Source organism: Rattus rattus, chromosome 1 (assembly GCF_011064425.1).
Source record: "Rattus rattus isolate New Zealand chromosome 1, Rrattus_CSIRO_v1, whole genome shotgun sequence".
Classification (NCBI taxonomy): Eukaryota; Metazoa; Chordata; class Mammalia; order Rodentia; family Muridae; genus Rattus; species Rattus rattus.
This window is the reverse complement of record NC_046154.1, coordinates 265,407,692-265,429,566: the sequence shown is the minus strand read 5'-3', so window position 1 is coordinate 265,429,566 and position 21,875 is coordinate 265,407,692. Positions and strand designations below refer to the sequence as shown.

Sequence of the window (21,875 nt, the reverse complement as noted above, 5' to 3'; positions counted from 1 at the left end):
AGACGGGCGAGAACTACACTAATCAGTGGGTATAAAGACAAATACTTAGAATGTAGGTAGGGATGTCTCCAAGCTCCATGACTTCACTAGCCCTGGTAAATTAGCTAGGTCTCTGGGACCTGGTGTGAGCCCCCCTTGAGTAGCCTTAAGTGCGGTTAGAGAGCTGTTGGTTACTCTAAGGTCTGCAGGCCACTATTGCATTTGTAACTTTTAGCATTGATAAGTGTTCTGGCGCCATGCTAATGTTGGAGAGTAAAGCTGACCTGACTGTGTGCTTTTTGCTGATCTAGGTATCACAAGTGTCACCGAGTGTATATTATACGAAGTTGGCTTTCAGTTTTGGCTTTAAGATAATTATTATTCATTATGGCTCTGTTGCTTGGAGACGATCTGGGAAGGCTCTGGGGCTTGAGATGCGCAATTTATATAATCACAGTTGTACCCACTCATATAAGTGGGCAGGAAGCTACTTTCTTGTACACTGTCCCTTACCTGGAACCAAAGGAACATGCATGCACCACTTGTCAACTTAACACAGAGAGGTTTTCAGTCTGAGTTATATGTCATAGTGGTATTCCGAGGAGCAACGTCCATGGATATTAAAAATACTATCAAGTTTTGATTTCTCGCCTTTAGGGTAGATAGACATGTTTGATTAATGTTTGGTTATCAGGAGCAATAGCAGTTAAAAAAAAAAAAACAAGTCACAAGTTGACTCTGCCAAGAACCACTTTTAGAATCTTGAGAGAAATTGCTACACCCATAAAAATGAGCACACAGCAAAATTTTACCTTCGCTGAATGCACAGTGCCTCATCCTTGCACGTCTAGCCTGGGAAATGAAGCCATACTTTTATGATTATTACAGAGACTGCTGTTGATCTTCCAGAGGATCCAAGGACAAGAAAAATTCCCTCAAAATGGGAAATTTCTCAGTTTTTCATCCCTGAGTTGATACAAGGTTTCTGACTCATGGAATAAAGAAGATTACAGACAAAACAAAACAACAACGAAACCAAAAACCACACAAACAAATAAAACATACTACAGCCATGAGGTCAGCGGTCATTGGGTGATCTGAAAGAAGGATAGGAAAGCAGACGGAAGTGGAAAATGCAAATGAACCCATCCATAAAGTTTAGACAGCAGACAAGGAACCAAGAAACAGAAAAGGGTTCGCGCTCTGCCAGATCTGCATTAGTGCAGCGAGCACGTGTAACAGCTCTCCACGCCAAGGCTAACTAGGCAGGCGAACTCAGTGAGTGTAAGAAAGCAGCAGGAGTTCTGTCTGTGGTCTGAATTGTGTTATGAAACTTTAGAAAGCTCCTCTCCGGAAGCCCATGTTTTTGTTCGCAGCAGTTAACTTTTCCTGCATTCACGGAACAAATCCTGGGTGCCCGTCAGGAGAGCAGCCCATGAGCCCATGCCATCATACATAGTTGTCAGAGAGAAAGACGGGTGAAGTCCAGACTGTCTGTCTCCGATTTCAGTGTAAACATTTTCACTAGATCAATGAATGAAATCACAGAGCCCTAAAGCACTATGTCATGCACAATTAAATCCAGACGATATACCTACTTCTTATTTTGGGGAGAAAAAAAATCAGGTCATTGGGAAGAAGGATGTAATATTTGATTTTGTGGGATTTCTTAAGATTTTAAACCCTACACAGACTGGCCTTGCAGCACTGGATGTTTCAAGTCTGGGTTTTTACATTGCATGATGCTGTCTGCATGGAGGGGATTCGTTTACATACCAAACACAGAGGCCAAGAAAATCACCCCATATTACTTCCCATAGTAATAACTGTCATAGATATGGCTCCCCGAAAACCTTTAAGGACCTCAACAGAAGCTGTTAACCAGGACTGTGTTGCCTCCTTACAAAACCTCACATTTAAACTTCTCAATGGCATTACAATTGTCTGATTCATAAAAACTGGAACGTCACAGCACGCTGTGTGACATATTGTGAACAGAGGTTGCATTTTAACATAGGAAGATAAAATTCTCCTGCCCTCACCCCTAATTAGCACTTTAACCCACAGCACACTCTTTCCTAGTGAGGGGCCTTTCAAATCTGCCTTGAGATTACAGTGATTTCTTTTTTCATCAATTATATCCAACCAAATACATCCTAGTTAAACAGAGCAGTTCAGTCACACCGATGTTGTTGTGAACAGTCTTGAATTGTGCACTATGGAAGTCTGACTTCAGCTCCAGTTAGTCCTTAATTAAAATCTACCTGTAGCTTAAAGACACTCTTATGAATCCCCCTTCTGTGACATGAAATAATTATGACCTTGATGGCAATGAATCACCACCACTGTCTGATGAGCTAGAAAACCTACATTATATCTGTGCTGTATACACAGTTTCTGTATCCCACAGATACAGGCTCCATACTCATTCTGATGAAATTACTACCTGTGTTTATCTCGTGGATACTGGTAACGCCCCCTTCCTCTTAATCAGTCAACTAAGTATTATTAATAAACAATTTCTCTGAAAGCAATTACACCTCCAGTGCATGGCAATATATGCTATCAATCTAGTATGTATGTGAGTAATCTGCTTGTTTAAGGAATAATTTTATTTATTTATTTTATTTTATTTGCTGTTTTCCATTTTATTTCATGCTCATACCTCACAGAGGAGAGAAGCAGACAGCAGTAAATTGAACACCAAGCAGTATACACTGTGTATAAATATGCCACTGCAGAGGACCTGAGGGACAATATTATATCATCAGACAGGTATTTGAAAATTCCTTATTGTGCCTGAAAAACCTTGCGCACTTTTCTACAGGTTTTGAACAATTCAGTCAAGCTGGGTAGGGAACAGTTATCTGAATAAGATTTCCAATAGGATGTTTTATAGCAATTTCCCGACATAGAAGCACTCCCTCCTGGAGAGAGGGTTATAAAGCTTAGGACTTTACAAGTCTCAAAAAACTGGAACTCACAAGATTCTCAGGGCTCTACCCCATGTAAAGGGAGGAGTTACAGTGGGGTTGGGGGGTGGTCGAAGGGAGACTAAGACAAGTGAAATCTACCCATTGTATTAACTCATGATTTGCCAGGCCAAATGGAAAAGGGGAGGGTGAGACGGAGGTGCTGGCCTCGTGCTCCTTAATCTGGCTGGACACAGAGGAAGGGAAGTATAAGTTAGATTGTGCTAACGATCCCTTCCTGGGATACAAATACATAGAACCCGTAGGAATAACTGGACAGTTAGGAGGAAGATAGAAATGATAGAAGCTACTCATCAGACCCAACTTTCAATAGAAAGGAAGGGAATCCTGTAGGTCCAGCATTCAGGCAGAGGCCTGGTTTACAATGAAATAGTGTCACCAACTACCCTCAAACCTCAGTGACCTCTTGTAAACTCAGATCATCTAAAGTATGACATGGATATTCTTGGCCCAACAGTTCTCCTGAGGGGAATCCTACCTTCTTCTCTATGAACCGCTGATCCTTTTGCTTCTTAAGATGGCCTAAGACAGGGCTGGGGGTGCAGTAACATTCCTTATGGACATTCTAAGACTAGGCCTGGGGGAGTTTCATTTCTGTTTGTATTTCCATACCTGGAACAAAGGTATGTGGTCCCACTTGCATGACAAAGAGACAGGGAACTGGAACCTGGTGTGTTCAACAAGGAAAATGAAGCAATGTAGAAATGCACAATATATATAATATTTATAAATATTATATATTATATTATTAATAACATACTATTATATATTATATTAATAATATATAATGTTTATAAATAATTTATAATATAATTTATATTACAAATTTTATATATAAATAATATATATAATTTATAATTATGTTCAGTAAAAATATGTAGAAATATTGAGATTCTTGGTAAAACAAATTCTTTCCTCTATAGTATTATTCTCCTTCCAAATTATGGGTGTGATAGCCAACAATATATTCAAGTTATTGGTGAGAAAGCCATCCTTATTAAAGGCGAGACATCATTTCTAACTGTGAGAGATTATTATTCAATTGAGACATAATTATCGGAGGTGAGACATCATTATCTGGGGTGAGACCTCATTATTTTTGTCTTTTAAAGATTTTCTTTACGTGTGCATGGACACACGTGAACACGGTGCTCACAGAGGCCCCAGGGCATCAGATCACCCCCCACCCCCCCACTGGAGTTCCAGAAAGTTGTGTGATGCTGATGTGGGTTTTGGGAACCAATCTCTGGTGTTCTGTAAGAACAGCATCTGCTATTTAACCACTGAGCCCATACCTAATCGCACCCCACTACCTCAGCCAAATGTATATATTGACATTTCTACTAATTATTGTTAAGTAAGTTCATTAGCATTAAGTAAGTTCATTAACTCTTATCCAGTCTGTCTTGTGAGACAAGATGAACAGAAATGAACATAGATAATAACAAAGCTTGAAAGGTACCCTTTGTATATCGAGACAAAAACGGCCCCGGAAGAACTCAAGCTGTAGGATATTGATCTTGATCTTTCGACCCCCAGAACACTGAGCTTTTGCTTAAGTCACTCAGTTTGGTTCTTTGCTATGGCAACCCTGGAAAACAAACACAGACTTAACAGAGATAAAGAAAGTGGTGTGGAATCCCCGTGCCTGCTCCAAGCTTGGCTTCCAGTCTCACCTTCTTCCCTTCCAGACATGCATCACACCCCTCCAACCTGGCTGTCCCCCTGCAATCACATTTGCAATGGCTGTCCTTACAGAGAGAACTCACACAGAGTAGCCATGAGAGCAGACACAGACTGGCCATTGAGTCAAGCTAGCACAATAGAGCCCTAGAAATTTCCCATTTGCTGATACTTAGTACTCTAGAAGCACAAGACTCATCATGCAAAAAATTATGCCTGACATATGCGGGATTCCCAGTAAACCTGGAATGGATGCCATGGCTTTGGAATATATCTTTCAGGAAAAGAAATCCATTTATGCAAAACATAGAGATAGCTTTTTAATGCTATGTCAAGGTCACGTCTTGGTTCCTAGCTATAATGAAGCATTATTGTCTGTCTTTCTCAGTAGAAGCCCCGATTCTTCCCTAGGCATGTTAATATCTGTCTGTTAGCAGCTTTAATGCCTCATCTAACATATAATCCATTCTATTAGTATTTATGCAATTTAAGATTGGGATTATTAAGACTTTCCCAATTAACACTACATTGATTAGGAAAAATGTTGGGCTTCTTCCTACTGGAAGGAACGCCTCATTTCAACTCTTGAGGTTATTACCATGAGATCGGTTCTCCCCGATCTCCACTTCCACAGTGAAATATTCCTCAATGATGTTTATAGTGACTATATTCTGAGATTTGAGACCATCTGTTTTTATTCTCCTTGCTGTTTCTGTCTTCGAGTAAACTCTTACTCAGTCATCAAAACACAGGCCAGTGATCATATTCCTAGATGTTAGTTCACCTCCATTTTCCTAGCTAGACTAGACTCAGTTTCCACTCAGGTACTTCTGACCAATCTTTCTACCTCAGCCCACTGCCAACCATAAGAGGCATAGACTGTGTCTGTGCACACAAAATAGCTTCCACAAATGACTTCTCAATTGAAAGGCAATTGTTTTGTTCATAAGTTTATGCTATTATATCAATATACCTGAATTTCAGTTTCACCTAAGATATTACTTGTGGCCCAATCTTTAAGCCTATCATAAAAGTATACAAATTAAATGAAAATATATTAAATGTTTGAATGTATTTTAAATCATATGTGTAATTGCAAGTGAACTATTGAAGAAAAATATTTGACATAATTTTATTTAATGAAAAATTTCAGTTATCAAGTTTTTCTCACTAAAAAGAATACGTAGGTATTATAAGATATAATACTGTTTTTGCCTAATAATTTTCTATCCATGTAAAATTAAGGCTGGAATAAAAATGTGTGGGTATAACACATATAACACACACATACACACCTCTGAAGTGACTGTGTAGGACCAGTTCATCGGAGAGAATATTTTCATGTTTAAAACTCCAAGTGGTCGGGGATGCTCATAAACAAGATTCCTATTGTCCAGACTGACTCATTCCTGTTTATCTCTCCCAGAACTTCATTTTCCTGCATTACCTGCTCTACCTGGATTCCCTTTGGCTTGGGGAGTCCTTTCAAGGTGTTTACTGGAGAGGAAATCAAATGAAGCAATGTGCTGAGAGGACAGAGGTTTTTATCCACACGGGAAGATGAGTTCTACCTTCATCATCCCTACAGTTCAGACAGAAGAATGGCTGTTGTTTTATGAAGGTGGTTTAATGGCCTCAACAGAAGTATTGTGGAAGGGAAGCTGACTGAATTCTGCACAGACCAAAGTGTTTCTTTAAAGTTGCCTGACTGCCAAAAGTCAGCTTGCACATCATTTCATCATCATCGTTGCAGCCTTTTGCTGTCCAGCATGCTTACCCCAGGTATGTGTCTACTTTGAGAGTGAAGGTTGTGCTCTGTGCAAAGTAACATGTGCTGTGTCTCTGGCTTTTTGTTTCTTTTATAGTGCCAGGGAATTGGACTCGGTGGCCTTGAGTATGTTGAAAAAGTCCTTCAGTACAGGGTAGGATGTAGGGCATGGAGAGAACTCTGCTCATCCATTTTATTGACAGACCATTTTAAATATTCCTCAGACGGATGGTGTCCATTTTGCGTCTTTGATTAATAGGACGCACACATAGACAGCACATGTCTTTGTACACACCACCACCACAAGAGGAAAACTGGGATAGAGCTTAGAAACTGTTACCCACCGAACACAGAAAACACTTTCTTTTCAGCCTTCAAAAATATTTGCTAAAATTGTCTACAAAAAGTGAATCTACCTGTTATCCACTGTTTCAAGTATGAACTTTCCAGACATTAGAGAGGAAATGATAAACTGTCATGTCATCCCCATCTGATTGAATCTCTAAAAGGCTATTATTTATTGTCTCAATGACAGCACATGTTTGGCAGCTCCGCTCATCAACGTAAGAGACATTGTCAGCCTCAAGGGATCACATGAACCTGGATGCTAAACTCTCTGTATCGTCCCAGTTCTGAGCAACCTGATTGTATCATTCACTGCTTACCCCAGTTCAAAACACAGCTTCCTGCCAGGTACAAGGAGAATATGAAACAATCGTTCTGGATCCACCATGGGAAGAGGGAACCAGCCTGCTTGCTTTGGGACAGGCTCGATGCTGGCCTCATCTCTTTATGAAACAAATATTGCTTCTAATATGAAGCTTCTACTGCACAAAGGCTTGCTAAGGATATCACAGGAGGCTTCCTTTTAAGGTAAGAATATTAGTCTGGACTCCAGTGGACTATTGGACTTTTCAAAAAAATGCAATGGTTAGCAATTATATGAAAATTGTTTGAAACAAAAATTATTTGGTTCTATGTTCTGAGACCAGTCACATAGAGAAAATTAAATAAATAGTCCATCAATATCTTAGTCAATTATTATTCACTACAGAGATACCAAATGAAAGTCAGGAGACTACTTTGACACTCTGAAAATGTAGTATCCAGACCTTGTGAAATATGTTGCTAGGAAGAAAACAGGTAAGAAAATAAGCTCAATGTTGATATCAGCTTTCAACTTTTTAAAAATGCACATCATATATATATATATATATATATATATATATATATATGAAATTATTCCTGTCTCTGTTAAGAGAAACTTTCTGATCCCAAGTTCAGAAATCCTATACACTACTCAAGGCCATATATGTCTTTCAAGGTCATGTGAAATCCTATGGATACCCTTAAAAGTAAATCTCAGACTCTTTTTAGAAGCAACAGCTCACATTTGCTACCCTTATAAGCAGCACTGACCACACAGGGATCTGCATGGTGTTTTTCACATTTTATTTTCTTTGCAAAATTGCTATCGGAGTATAAAAGATGCTTTAATTACTCACCGATTTTCTCATAATGCCCGGCACAATACATCGTATACATGAGACACTTGTAATTCATCTTCGTGACGCTCAGAGAAATTCATCTCACAGACTAGCATCAGGGTTAAATCTTAATTGAAAGTAATTGAATTTGTCCCACTTTTTCTTATGAACCACTGTCTGTTTCTAGCATTAGAAATGCCTTTTTTTTTTCAAAGTAATGGATTTACATGTTTATGAGCTTCTTAGAGAACTGTCCATGGGCTAGGAAGTGGTCATGCACGCCTCTAATCCCAGCTCTGGAAGCAGAGGCAAACAGATCTCTGAGTTTGGAACCAGCCTGGTCTACGAAGTAAGTTCTAGGACAGTCAGGGCTACATAGAAAAACCCGGTCTCGAAAACCAAGCAACCAAATGACTAACCAAGAAAAGAAAATAAAGAAAAGCAAAAACGATAGAGGAAAAGAAAAAAGAAGATGGCATGGGCTGCCCAGCTCTCTCGATGTCACTGTCAGGCTGTAGCACCTGAAGATTTCCAGGGAGGTTTCTCAAGCTGTACCATAGAAGTCACACACAGCCACTTCTTAAGACGCCTGTTCACAATGCAGATGTCAGATCAACTCCGGATCTACTAGAACAATTCCCAAGTGGTTGATAATGCAGATCTCTCACCTGCACTTAGCTGTCTTGAGAAGCCCTGGCGCTGTGTCCTGAGTGCTTCAAACTTCCCGACATTGAAATTTGAGACCCCCGGATGTCATCCATTATCTGTGACGTCAGTGGGAGAGCGCTTACCCCGGTGGCCGGGTAGAACTTCTCAATGCCCTTTATATCCGTGTTTTATGATCACCAACCCCAAAATTGTAAACTAAGGCAGCCTACCCTTCCCTTTCTTGGACGAATAGAACATTCTTCAGTTTTTACCTCTGCCTTGACAGATAGCTCACTATCTTTAGAGTCTCAACAGATTGCCTGCCATGACAACACACACACACACACACACACACACACACACACACACAAACACACACACACAAAATTCAAGGAATTTTTTACACTACTTAATATATCCCTGTGAGGTGGGACATGTAAATTTTTCACAGCAGGCAAAACTTGTCCAGGGACCTCAGAGATCCTAAACTCACCTTCCACCAGATTTCCCCACCCATCTAGACTAGTCTAATGGAATGTTCCACGTTTAAAGCTTGCCGGATCTGAACAGCTTTGACTCTCCAGAAGCCTTGTCAATATACCAAGCCTATTTCCCCTGCAGCTGCCATCATAATTTGCTTCACTGAGTCTCTGTCTTAGAGAATGGCAGAGACCTAACTAGACACTTCATATGAAAGCATTCTCTAACTAATAAAGTGGTTTTTTTTTTTTTACCCTATAAAGTATTAGTGCTTTGCTCAAACATTTAAAAATCCCCCTTGCCACTCAGTCCTTCAATTTCTGGTTTATGTTTTGCTTGGCCTAGAACTACACTCTCAACAAAACCAGTTAACGAGTGTAATTATTTTAAGTAAACTAGGGACACCATGTAAGTCAATAAACAATCAAGGCATTTGTTAGAGTGAGCAGGAGACTGTTAATCATCCTCTTCATATCAGAAGGGCTGCACAGAACAACCCCGATGTGTGGCCACCTGTCTGGAGGTGCTGCACTAATCAGCCCTGCTATCTGCTTCTCAGTTGTCATGCTTACAATCCCCCTGTCTCAGTCTCTCCCTAGTTTTGGAATTACAGCTCTGTGCTCTAGTGACACGCTGAGAAATCAATTTCAGTGTTTTAGGGTCAACGTGGATTCATTACTTGGAGCATTTATTTTTCTTTCTGCAAAGGACTCTGAGAGATTTCCAATCTTGGATACAGTTTCTGCAGCTCCACCCGTCAGTGAACGTTACACCTACCAGTGCACACTAGGAGCTGCACAAGGAACACACAGTCAGACTTCACATTCCAAAGCACTGAGTAGGTTCACAGAACATCCACAGAATTTCTCACAATATCCTCTCAAAGAGAAGATAGCTGTCAATGTTTAAGGCTATGGCTTCACTGTTCAACTGTTTACAAAGACAATATTTAAGGTGTTTCTTATAAGTATTTTTATTTAGTAATGTTATCTTTTGAAATTTTCATCATGCAGACTGTGTCTACGTCATTCATGTCCTTCCCTCATACTCACAATTCTTCTCATGCTCCTCCAATTCACGATCTCCTTTTAGTCACTATTGCGATAGGAAGTCAGTGCCTGTTTTAATGCTATCAAAGGTTCATCATTTGCTAAAAACACACAACTTAAAGTGGCACTATTACTGCGTTTTAAGCATGTTGTGAAAGACATTAGTGAAGTAACAGGATTGACCCATGCATGGCTTCCTGAACACTTGCAGTAGGAAAGTTTGCCACTAATGTACTTGCTGTAGCAAAAATAATGCCTCCTGCTTGGGCATTCATTAGTGGCTTGTTAGAAGGCTAGACTCATCACTGATTTCTAAAAATGCTTTCTAATTCAAAACGTGCTACCACTGTGGTTCCCTAACATAGCCATCCAGAGTAGCCCAGGAGCTCTCTCCGCAAAAGCTGAGCATGATGTGACAGACCTAGAAAGGAGACAGGAAGACACACACAGACACAGCATAAGCACATATATGTTGAGGTTCTAATGCACATAGAAGCCTCCTTAACATCCTGCAGTAGAAGTCACTCCTTAATTTCTAGTAAATAAGAAAAATAATAAAGGCATAACTTTTGTATATTCTATGCATACACTTTATGGAATTTTTTTTTCTAAAAACATTCTCCAGGAAAAGATGATTAAAAACCTAATATTTGCAAGAATTAGTTTATTTTATCGTGTGTGTGTGTGTGTGTGTGTGTGTGTGTGTATTAGACAGAATAGACAGTAAGCATTTCTATTAAGTTATTTTGAAAGTGGGAAAATGATTGTGTGTCCCGTTTGTTACTTGCTCTCTCTTTGAACCTTACTTTTCTCATAGGTTACCATCACAGGTATGCAGTGTCAGCCTCAGAGCTTTGGGATGGAATGGGTTAAAACCTAAAAACATACAGAGGGTGCTGGACTTAAAATCCTTTAATGTTAGCTGTTCTTATGGTAATCATCCAAAATGACTGCCCAGGCGAACATATGATTTTCCTTGATTGCCCTTGGTATCGATCCTCAACAGGAAAATCTTGTTCTACCCTCCCTCTCTCACCTCTCACTGTCTCATATCTATTTTTTTCCATCAAAACATAGTGTTTTTGTCACTTTATGGCTTCCCACTTTAATAGACAGTGTTAGAAATACAGTGTTACAGGGCTCTAGCTGCAGTGTGTTGATGACTGTGACACCATTTAAGCTTGTAAACCACGACCATAAGCCTGATCTTCGAGAGTTAGTTTCCAAGAAAGGACACAGGACAGTTACATAGGAATCTGTACACTGTGGTACTGACTGAGGCTGGAGAGATGGCTTTGAGTGTCAGAGCACCGGCAGCCATTCCAGAGAACGGGAGTTCAATTCCCAGCAGCCACATGGTGGCCCCCATCCACCTGGAACACCAGTTCCAGAGGACCTGTCACCCTCTCCTGTCCTCCGAGGGGCACTGCATCCCTATGGTACACAGACATACAAGGTGAAATACCCATACACACACGCAATGACAATATAATCTAAAAATTAAGGTGAATTAAAAGACTACCTTAACAAGGGTCTGACTGTGCTTGTTAAGAGCTTTGTCCTCCTTGGCTCTCTCAAGTATCCTAGCTCTTACCATCTTATTTATATTTTGTCTGACGTACATTCACAGTTTGACCCAACAGATGGTCCGACTGTGACTGTTACCAGCTTTTATAACCTTCCCTAAGTGATCCCAAGGGCTTCCGGTGACATGTTCTTGTCGCCCAGCCTCTGCTGCTTTCAACCCTACTTGCTGACCCCAGATTGCCTTTTTCCCTTCTCCCTGGCCGAGACCCCCCGACAGCGTCCTACAGTCAGTAGATTGAAATCTACTTCTGCTGGTGCAGCAAAAATCCCTGTCCTTTTTACATCATGGTGCTGTAGTCATAGGAAGTAGCTTTTATTTCCAAACGTAGGCTGCTCTGCTTTTATCTTTCAATCTCTGTCTGATATATATTTCACCTCTCTTTCTCCAGCTGGCAAACTCCTTGAAACCTTTACCCCCTCCAAACTCTTCAAAACCTCTAAACCACTTAATCGTCCTTGCTATTAAGCCTTCTACAATGCTTCCTTGGCCTTTCATGCCCCATGCGTCCTTTATGGTCCCTGAAGCCCTGTAAACCCACAGTGTTGAACTCATGTCTCATCTCTGTTGCTAATGATTGTAGGCGCCTTGCTCTTTCCTTCTCTAAGACATGAGCTTGTTAAAAGTGATTCTGATTTCTTTTCAAGAGACCCCTCTCCCAACATGCAGCCTGGCAGAGTCTAGACCTTCTCATAGTGCTTTCTAAGACATACAGTGTATCCAGATCTTCTGAGAGAAGTCGGTTGCTATCGTAATCTATGCTGGTCCTTCTGGTTGCATTTTTATGACAGATCACTTGGTAACAAAACCATATTCGTTACATAGAAGTCTTCACGGGAATGTTTGCTATCTATGTGATTCACCAAGTAAAAAAGACCTGTGCCTAAATGTTAGTGGACTTCTGCTGCTGGAGGTAAAAGGATCCATTAGCTACTGTCCATCAAGACCTATATTCATGGTGGGAAAATACAGGTGCATAGTACGTGAAACAAGCGAGAAACAAATTAATTAAATGAATATACGATGAATGATTGGCACAGACAAATTAGCTGAATAAATTCTTGGTAGTGTATCCCAAAGTGTTTATAGTGACTATGTTGAGATTTGAGACCATATGATTTTATTCTCCTTGCTGTTTCTGTCTTTAATATTGACTAAACTCCTACTCAGTTATCGAAACACAGGCCAGTGATCACAAACTCCCAGATGTCAGTTCATCTCCGTTTTCCTGACTAGAAGAGCTCACAGGACCAGTTTCCACTGAAGCACTTCTTCCCATGATTCCTAAATAAGTATCCCAAAGAAATCAAAGTGAAGCACAGACACTGGCCTCTCCTGATTGGTCCAAGGTCCTTTCATTTGTTGGTCTCCCCTTATTTGTTAAAGACAAATTTACAATATGGTGTAAATATCTTGTACAAACTGAACTCGTTCACCTGGATTTCTAATGCTGTCAACAGTATTTCTACCTTTACGGACTCTGGTGATATTTAGTGATGGTATAATCCAAATATTAAATTTAACTTGTTTTTAATACATACAAATAGATATTTTCACAGTCATAGATGTGAAAGTAGCTAGAAGCTGGCTAGCATGAATACTAGTAGAGAATGGCTCAAAAATTAGCTTGCTTTGCATCACTCAAAACTATCCCCGAGGTTTACCTCGTGAGTATGACTCTCCTGTATTCTTCAATGGTTTTGAATTTGATCAGTTCCCATGGAATGTAGACTACCAAAACCAGTCATTTTGGAGCTGTCGAATTTTGTTGAACTATGCTGGCAATTAGTGTTATCACTAATATTTCTTTAGAATTAATAAAGTCTCTATAGCCATTAAGAGAACCAAATACTAACATATCTATTTTTTTTCAAATTAGTGATTTACTAAAAAACTACAGTTCATAAATCTGTCATGTACACATTAAGCTAATAATCACCCCCAACATTTGGGATATATTTTGAATATAAGGTAACAAACTTTTCCAGTTTTTTTTTTTCATTTCAAAGCGTTCAGAATGAGTCAAATTGTTGACAGTTAAGTCACCTTATTATATACAAATTACTATCCCCCTTTACACTGTGGGAAATGTATTTGTGACCAGATTTAAAGCATCATTGTATTTTGAAAATATTTAAAATCTGGTTTAACCTTCAATTGGAAAATCATAAAGCAGTAAATAAATTATCGATTTTGTTTTCAAAATCTGTTTATCCAACTCTGTACATCTTTAATCAATACAGTTTGTCGATTTCTGGTTAGATACAAACTTAATATTGATTAGTAGCTCCGACACAGGAATTACAGTGATTGACAGACATCGACTGTTTCTAATTATTTTTTGGCCTCCGAGGATTGCTCACGACATCTGTGTGTTTTTAAGACTTGTTGGAATGGATACTAAAGTCATGAGGTATCTGTTCCAGGGGCTGAGAGAACGGGAGCTGCAGCCAAGTATCAGAGCTTTGTTTCCAGTCATCTTCCTTCTAAAGTAGTCACACACATCATCAAGATAATTTCATAAATACTAAAAATCATTTTAATTAATTCTTGACAACAAGTGTGGCCTCATAACTCTCTCATGGAACCAAAATATATCTGACATAAATAAACAGTATGTATGAGATAGACACACACACATACACACATATATACATACATACACACATACCTTATATACATATAACATATATAATTTTCCGAGAGAAGTCTCCTCAAATTTACGGTCTTATAACAAGTTTCAAGGTCTTTCTCTCGCTTGTTAAGTTATATAATCATACCTCAGCTCATTATAATTTCAGCTGGTTCTCCACTGATAGGTTATTTTTCTATTTATTTTAATAGTTTACATAAAATCAGCATGACAAATATTAGTAATGGCATTGAATGGAACACTAGACGAACTCGTTACCAAGCATAGATTTTTAAAATAAAGTGACCTTTTCCAGTAAGAAAACCAATGAGATTTTGTACACTTGACATTATTCTATTTTTGGTGCTGGGGATGGACCCCCTGGCCTCAAGCATACAAGCCAAATATTGTGTGAGCTAGTCTCCTTCCCAACCTTAAATGAGTGCTTTAAAAAAAATACACAATAACGACAAATCCTGCTTTCCTTTTAAAGGCATATTTTAGTGTGTGTGTGTGTGCGTGTGCGTGTGCGTGTGCGTGTGCGTGTGCGTGTGCGTGTGTGTGTGTGTTTGCGAATGAGTGCCACATGTGTGTTGGGGTGCCACAGAAGCCAGAGGGTCAGATCCTCTAGTTGTCAGCCACCTGATAATGCGTGCTGAGAACAGAATTCAGATCTGCAATAGGAACATGCATCTTAATTGCTGAGCCCTCTTTCCAGGTCTGATTTTGTTACTTTTTATTGCAACATTAACTGACATTAGCATACGCCATACTGTCAAATAGCTAGCATAATTTAAGTCCACGTTACTGACTTCTGTTGTTGAGATATGGGCGTGTCTGAGCACACTTGTTCCCTAAGACACTAAATGTAGACTTCCATTCCGTGAGAATGCTTATGATCGGATACAGAAGACGTAATGCACACCCATTCGCAGTGGTGAAAACAGTCTTCCGACTACAGCCGCTGTAATGTTTACACGTTTGCTGCAGACAACCTGAAGCAAACTGAACAGCAAATACAAGGCCGTCTGCCCTTTCTTGGCTACAAAACTAGAGGCAGTGTTGATCTGGAGACCTGTTTATTAAAACACAATCTTCGCACAAAGGCAACCTCCAGTTCTTCCCAGGGTCTGGAAAGCTTGATGCTGGACACCTTGGTTTACTTTCTATTCCTATTCTGACTCAATGTATTCAAAGTCCAACCTTGTTAACATACACACAACGTTAACATCTATATACATCTGAAACCTATCAGAAGTTTAATATTGAAAAGTGGGATCAATCCACCCAGAAAGATGATGCTAGTGATTCCATAATACAGAATAAACTGATTGATTTTCCAAATACCGTGGAGTCCGATAGACCTTCTCCGTGTCTATTTATAGCTTTGCAAATATATTGGAAGTTAATTAACCAACAAAAATAACATAATCTCTTTCGGTAACAACCAATGATAATTGAACATCAGGGGAGAGAGAGAGAGAGAGAGAGAGAGAGAGAGAGAGAGAGAGAGAGAGAGAGAGAACACCCAACCCTGTCATCATGGCCCAGTTCCCAGCATAAGCTTCAAACAACACAGCTGCATATGCAAGAGCTTCCCACAGCTCCTCCCCACAGGGCAAGACAACTACTCCCATTTGCCCTGCTTTTAAAAGAGGCACGCCACACCAAGGGATAATAATGGAAAATTATGATAATCCCAGCGTCCACACGCACATACTAATAGCAAGTTTCAATAGCAGTGTTTGCTTCTCAAATCCGTGCTTGAGCACAGATTTGCCACCCTCCGGAATGTCAAGAAGATGAGTTTCAGCACAGTCAGAGAACTTCCCTCAATGTCTGTGGCGGGGATGTGTTAAAATACAGATGTTAATACAGCTGGAAACATAAGGTAGTTTGTACTTTCATCCCACTGTCTGCTAGTTGACCGAGAAGCATCGAGTTTTACCTTTTTAGGAAGAAATAAAACAGCAGTTTCTCCACGGCAGTGAGATTTATACTCTGATAAGGACCCAGAGGTGGACAACATGTGAGCAACCCTATAGAGGCTTATCACGGATCACATCACACGCCTTTTTTTTTTTTTTTTTTTTTTTTTTTTTAACTGCCTTACTGCAATGATTTTGTCATGAATCTCCAGGCCATCTGCTCGGTCTGCAGGTCCATTTTCTAAAATTTTCGAAACGTAAATTCCTTCAGGTGCCGATTGCTTCTGGGAACTCTATAGACCAAAAAAAAAAAAAAAAAAAAAAAAAAAAATTATCAGAAAGTAACATTATTAAGCAAACTTTACATCTTGTAAAAGGTGATTTTTCTAAATGTAACACTAGCAATCACTCTGCTCAAACATGTAACTCTCTTAGCTGGGAATTTGGCAGGGGATTAACTTATTTAATGCCAACAAGTCATTAATCAAGATGACAGCTGTAATGGACAAGCCCAGCGTCTCTGACAAGATCATTTATTTACTCTCCATTTTGAATGCGCTTGGAAAGCCTTGGAGAAGGGTGCATGCAAGGGGAGGTCAACAGTGTTATTGTAAAAACCTCACGCCTAAAATGCGATATGGGAGATAGAAGAAAAGACAGAAGCATACCAGGAAGAAAGACAGCAAATCTGCCCTCTAGTATATAACAACATAGACACAATCATGGTTCTAAAAATATAATTTAGTTTTCAGTGAGAGAAATTTGGAATCATAGCTCTTGAGTACCCAAGATCTAAAGATCTCAAAATGTCAACTTTACATGGCCGAGAAGTCCTTTCAAATTTTATCTGTACATGGTTCTGACTGCCTGTTTTACAGGACTTGGGCAAACCTCGAACATACAGCATTTTGATACTGCAGGATTTCAGCCGATCATGAGAAACCAATGGTCCTCTAAGACCTACTAAGGAAGATGTTTATCATCATATAACAAGGCATTCTATGTTCTCAAATGTCAATTGATTTTATGGCAGGATAAATAAAACTAGCCCCACAACTTCTCCTTATTTGGCCTGCCTCAAACAGAATTGGAAGTGATTCTTTAAAATGTGCAGTACCATTTAAATATGCGTTTCCTAACTGGCTTCTTATAAATAATCCCCGATAGAAGGGAGAATGGAAATAATATAAAAAATGTGTTTTTATAATAACTGGGACCAGTGTAGAGCAGAAGTAGAATGGCCTTGGATCGCTGGGTTTGCTAGTTGAACAGAAGGCCTGGGATGGCACCATCTTAAGCCCTAGGCTGGCACAGGTCATCATCATCCCAAATCCAGCTCAGAGTAAGACCTAAAGTCCTACAGTGGGTGAGTTGTAGGTGCCCCACAGAACAGGCACATTTCATAGCCCTTATTAACTGTAGTCAATAAGTTGATTTCATAACAAAATTTTCGCTGTCTTTAGTTACATTCAAAATTGAGACCCTGGGATTGCAGGATGTCCAAGAATTTCATAACTACCACATGCACCTTCGTAATATAAATTTGAGAATAAGTATATGGTAGGAATATTTTTCCAATTAAATAGGGAGTTGATTAGGGACATCAAAAAAATGTTTCCTATCAAGTCTCTGTGCATGACATTTCTTAAGAAATTGTAGGAAGGAAAAAACTGTCAGTTTTCTTTTATTTAAATGCATTTTGACATTTTGTTTGATACGGTCAGCTCCGTGACCACCTTGTCTAGAGACAGGACCATCTGAGAACGGAAGTAGACGCAGACATGATACTAAGCATTGCAAATGAAAACTGCCTACACAGGGCACTCTGCCACAGGTTCAAGAGATCTGCCCGGGGGTTCGGCCCCCAGAGCCGAAAAAAAAAAAAATTAAAAAAAAAAAAAAAGAGAGAGAGAGATCTGCCCGTAGCGCTATCCAAGGAAGGTAGTGAGATATGAAACACACTCTTTCCTTTGTGGCTGTAGCTGAGGGAATCAAGGTGGTTAACTGGAATGTTTTGCTTTCAAATTCTCTCATGACCGAAAATCTGAGTATATATTCGATCTCCATTAAGAATCTGTTTCGGGGGTTGGAGAGATGGCTCAGCGGTTAAGAGCGCTGACTGCTCTTGGCTGCCCTTCCAGAGGTCCTGAGTTCAACTCCCGGCAACCACATGGTGGCTCACAACCATCTGTCATGGGATCAGATGCCCTCTTCTGGTGTGCCTGAAGACAGCGGCAGTGTATTCACATACATAAAATATGTAAATCTTGAGGGGGGGAAAATCTGTAAATCTTGAGGGGGGGAAATCTGTTTTGGGGGCACAAACATCCTTTTAAGGAGCACACCACCTGTTTGTCTGAGCCCTCGTCAGTTTCACGTTTGGAACACTGCATCGACAAAGGCGTCACCTGATTTGGGCGGCCGCCTATTATGTTGAATCCCAAGGTATCGTCTTCTCTTTCCAACACAACGGTGAACAGCTTCTGTTCTCCATCCTAAGTGAAAAGGGGGAGAACTGGATAAGTAAACGAAAAAAAAAAAAAAAACGAGAGAAAACCACTACAGTGACACTATACTGTAGAGAAGAATCTTGAGGATGCTCGACTCAGTAAAATTTCCCCTCAATCACACTTTAGAGGCTGAATTTGAAGAAAACTGCTGTGCACACGAGCAGAAGGGGGTTTCCAAGCAGCTCCACGGATTTGCATTCCACACAGGGAATATTCCACTCTGACTGCACCTTAACTGCAAACAGATGTCTGGGCTTCACCAGTTAGGGCTTCTTATTTTTAAACTTTGTATGACAGAAACGAAAAATAAATTGTCAGTGGATCTTGGAAACATTTTCATGTCAATTTTTACTGTAGAAAGCCTTAAGCGAGCTTGGGGAAAAAAAAAAAAAGGCTGAGTTATTTATAAAGTCCCTTTAGCAGCAACACTCGGGCTGGCCCTGTAATGCAGGGTCTACTGGAAGGCAACCATCTTGATTTTAAATAGCATCCCGATTTGGTTTGTCATAATTCTCACAGAATCAAAAATAAAAGGAGTGTGCTTGGCAGAGCAGCGTGTATTTCTTTCCCCACGATACAGTAATATTTAAGCAAATATAAATTATATCAGCCACTTGTTAGCAAAGACTAATTTAAACAGGCACTGGAGGAGCTGGACAAGGAGCTCCGAAGTCATCATTAGAGACCTTGTTAACCGCTCTGTGGAACTGAAATACCCATCTGATGCAGGATTGAAACCCCACTGCATCCCACTGCTACCTTGCTCCCTGACTCGCCCTACCCCCTCAAGAGCTTTTCCAGAGCCCACAGCAACCCCTAGAGGCAGCAGAAAGCGATTTTGAGAAGTCTATACAACCCCCGCCAGCAGCATTTGAAAATACTTCCACAAAGCAAGGCAAGGAACAGCAGTTCTCAACCTGAGGGTCCCAAACCCTTTGCAGGATTACATATCAGATATTTACCTTATGATTCATAACAGTGGCAAAATTAGTTAGGAACTAGCAGCAAAATGCTTTCATGGTTGTGGATCAACACAACATGAGGGACTGTATTAAAGGGTTGCAGCACAGAGAGCCCCTGGCAGAGAACCACACAGTTGGATGGGATGCTGAACTTCTTTATCCCAAAATTCTAATGGTTGCTCGTTTCCACCAAAAAGTTGAGACCTGGACTGGCAGTGCATATCATATGTGTGCGCTTTTCTCTAGGTCACTCATCAGAATGAAGATTCTTCTATACACAAGCTGACTAGGGAACTCGCGTAGCCTCTCGTCTTTTTAATTTTTATTCTCCCCAATAACTAACTGCACATGGTGATGTGTTATGCAACGACATTTTTACCCAAGTATGCTTTGTGAGCTGGGCATACCGGTCTTCCTACAATCAGAACAGTTTCTCACACTTTGTGTGTGTTTTTCAGGCTAGGGGCAGGACGGTTAAAACAGGGTCGGGGTCGGAGGCAGATCTAAGCAACCAGTCCAGAACTGGTTGCTCCTCCCCAGGGGTGTAGAAGAAAACAGCTTCTGACTGGGGGGGGGGTGCAGGTTCTGTTAAATCCTGCTTGCTCTGCCAGAGACCGTTTGAGTTAAACACCAAAGGAAGACAGCTGATAAACAAGTCTCTCTTTACCCAGGCTGCAGCTTTCAACTCGGGACTAACAGCTTCCACCAAGTAGGGACGACAGCTGCTGCTGCTGCTTGGCACTCAAGGAGCCAGTGTGACTTCAGGCCTTTGTTCTTATCCTGGGACAGGTCCCCCAGGTCACAATGTGCACATTGACCACCAATAAGGACACAGGAGGTCAGGAGAGAGGGATCAACCGGGACAGTCAGGGATGTAAAGAACTCTCCGCCCCCAACCGTCCCTTGAGGTGTTGAGGAAAGGGTAGTTAACTAACCGATAGGCAGGCATACTTTGGCCAGAAAATAAGTCTTTCACAGCCAATTAACCGGCTTACTTATGGAATCTGCTTCAGTCGCAGGCCAAGGGTGCAAAAGATGGGCAGCGAAGGTGGGTAGAGGAGTGGAGGACGAGTTCAGAGTATGGATGTGGAAAGAGTTTTTCCAATGTCTCCTCCAGGAGAACGTGAGTTTGATTCCCTTAATCCTAAATGATGTTTCTGGGGCAGCGATGCAGATGAGGCTAGGGGAGCATAATCAGAGGCAGAGGTGTCATGCAGCTCTGGCAAAAGGGATGGCAGCTCCAGAAGGAATCCTCAACACTAGGGAAGACGCTCCCCTTCCCACCCCAACCTTGCTTAGGGGTCCACTCCCTTAGGCTTACCTGGCCGCGGCCTCCTCGGTCCCCGACGAAGTTGGGCGTGTGCGCCATGTACTGAGCCAACTTCTCCTGGTACCTGCGCTCCAACAAACCGACCTGCGCCTGCCAGCAGGCAACGACCAGAGGCCGACCCCCAGGTCCGGGTGGCCCCTCACGCGTGTCCCCACTTCGGCAGGTCTTAGTCGCCGAGTGCCTTTCCTCCTCGCCGCCTCCGCAGCCGCCTGGGCAGTGGCTGTCACAGCCGCTGGCAGGGCCGAAGGCGCAGCGCTGGACGTGCGCAGGCAGCTTCCTGCAGCTGCCCGGTGTGGCCGCAGCCCGGTCCGCTGTAGTCGCACTGCACGCGCAGTTGCTGGACCAGGCTGCGCAGCGGCAGCACCCGGTACAGCTCGCCCGGCGCCAGCGGCTGGCACTGCAGCGGGCACCGGCGTCTCCGCGCTGCCCTGGGCAGCAGGCAGCTGGCGCAGAAGACGTGGCCGCAAGGCGTGCACGCGGGCTCCTCCAGCACCTGGTCACACAGCTGGCACTGGAAAGCGGGGTCCACGGCTTCGGTGAAACGCTCCAAAGCGAAGCCCATGGTAGTGGTGGGAGGGAGGAGAGCCAAAAGGGGTGTCCGCTTCTTCCGATCACCCCCCAAGCTGCGCCAGGGGCAGCGGTCTCACCGCCGCTGAGCTCCTTGGGGGAGGTCTGTGTGTGATCTCAGAATAAGTTTGGCTTGGAGTTTCGAAGCTTTGGCTAGGTCCTGACTTCTCTATATTGACACTCATTGAAGTCACCTGGGTGAATCCTTCCTTCCCCCTACCCTTTTCTTTGTGGCTTTGTAATGCAAGGTCTTTCAAGTCTATCCTGGAGAAAG

The 21,875-nt window shown here is 41.5% G+C and overlaps 1 protein-coding gene across 1 annotated transcript in view; it reads right to left on the bottom strand.

The window, feature by feature from the left end:
- Positions 1–21,596, bottom strand: part of Pdzrn4 (PDZ domain containing ring finger 4) — a 345,252-nt gene extending 323,656 nt beyond the window's left edge. The window contains 5 exon segments of the mRNA XM_032885327.1: positions 16,418–16,525; positions 18,641–18,727; positions 21,026–21,129; positions 21,132–21,315; positions 21,318–21,596. Of these exon segments, the coding sequence (XP_032741218.1) occupies positions 16,418–16,525; positions 18,641–18,727; positions 21,026–21,129; positions 21,132–21,315; positions 21,318–21,596 (762 nt within the window).
- Between the last annotated feature and the right edge of the window lie 279 nt (positions 21,597–21,875).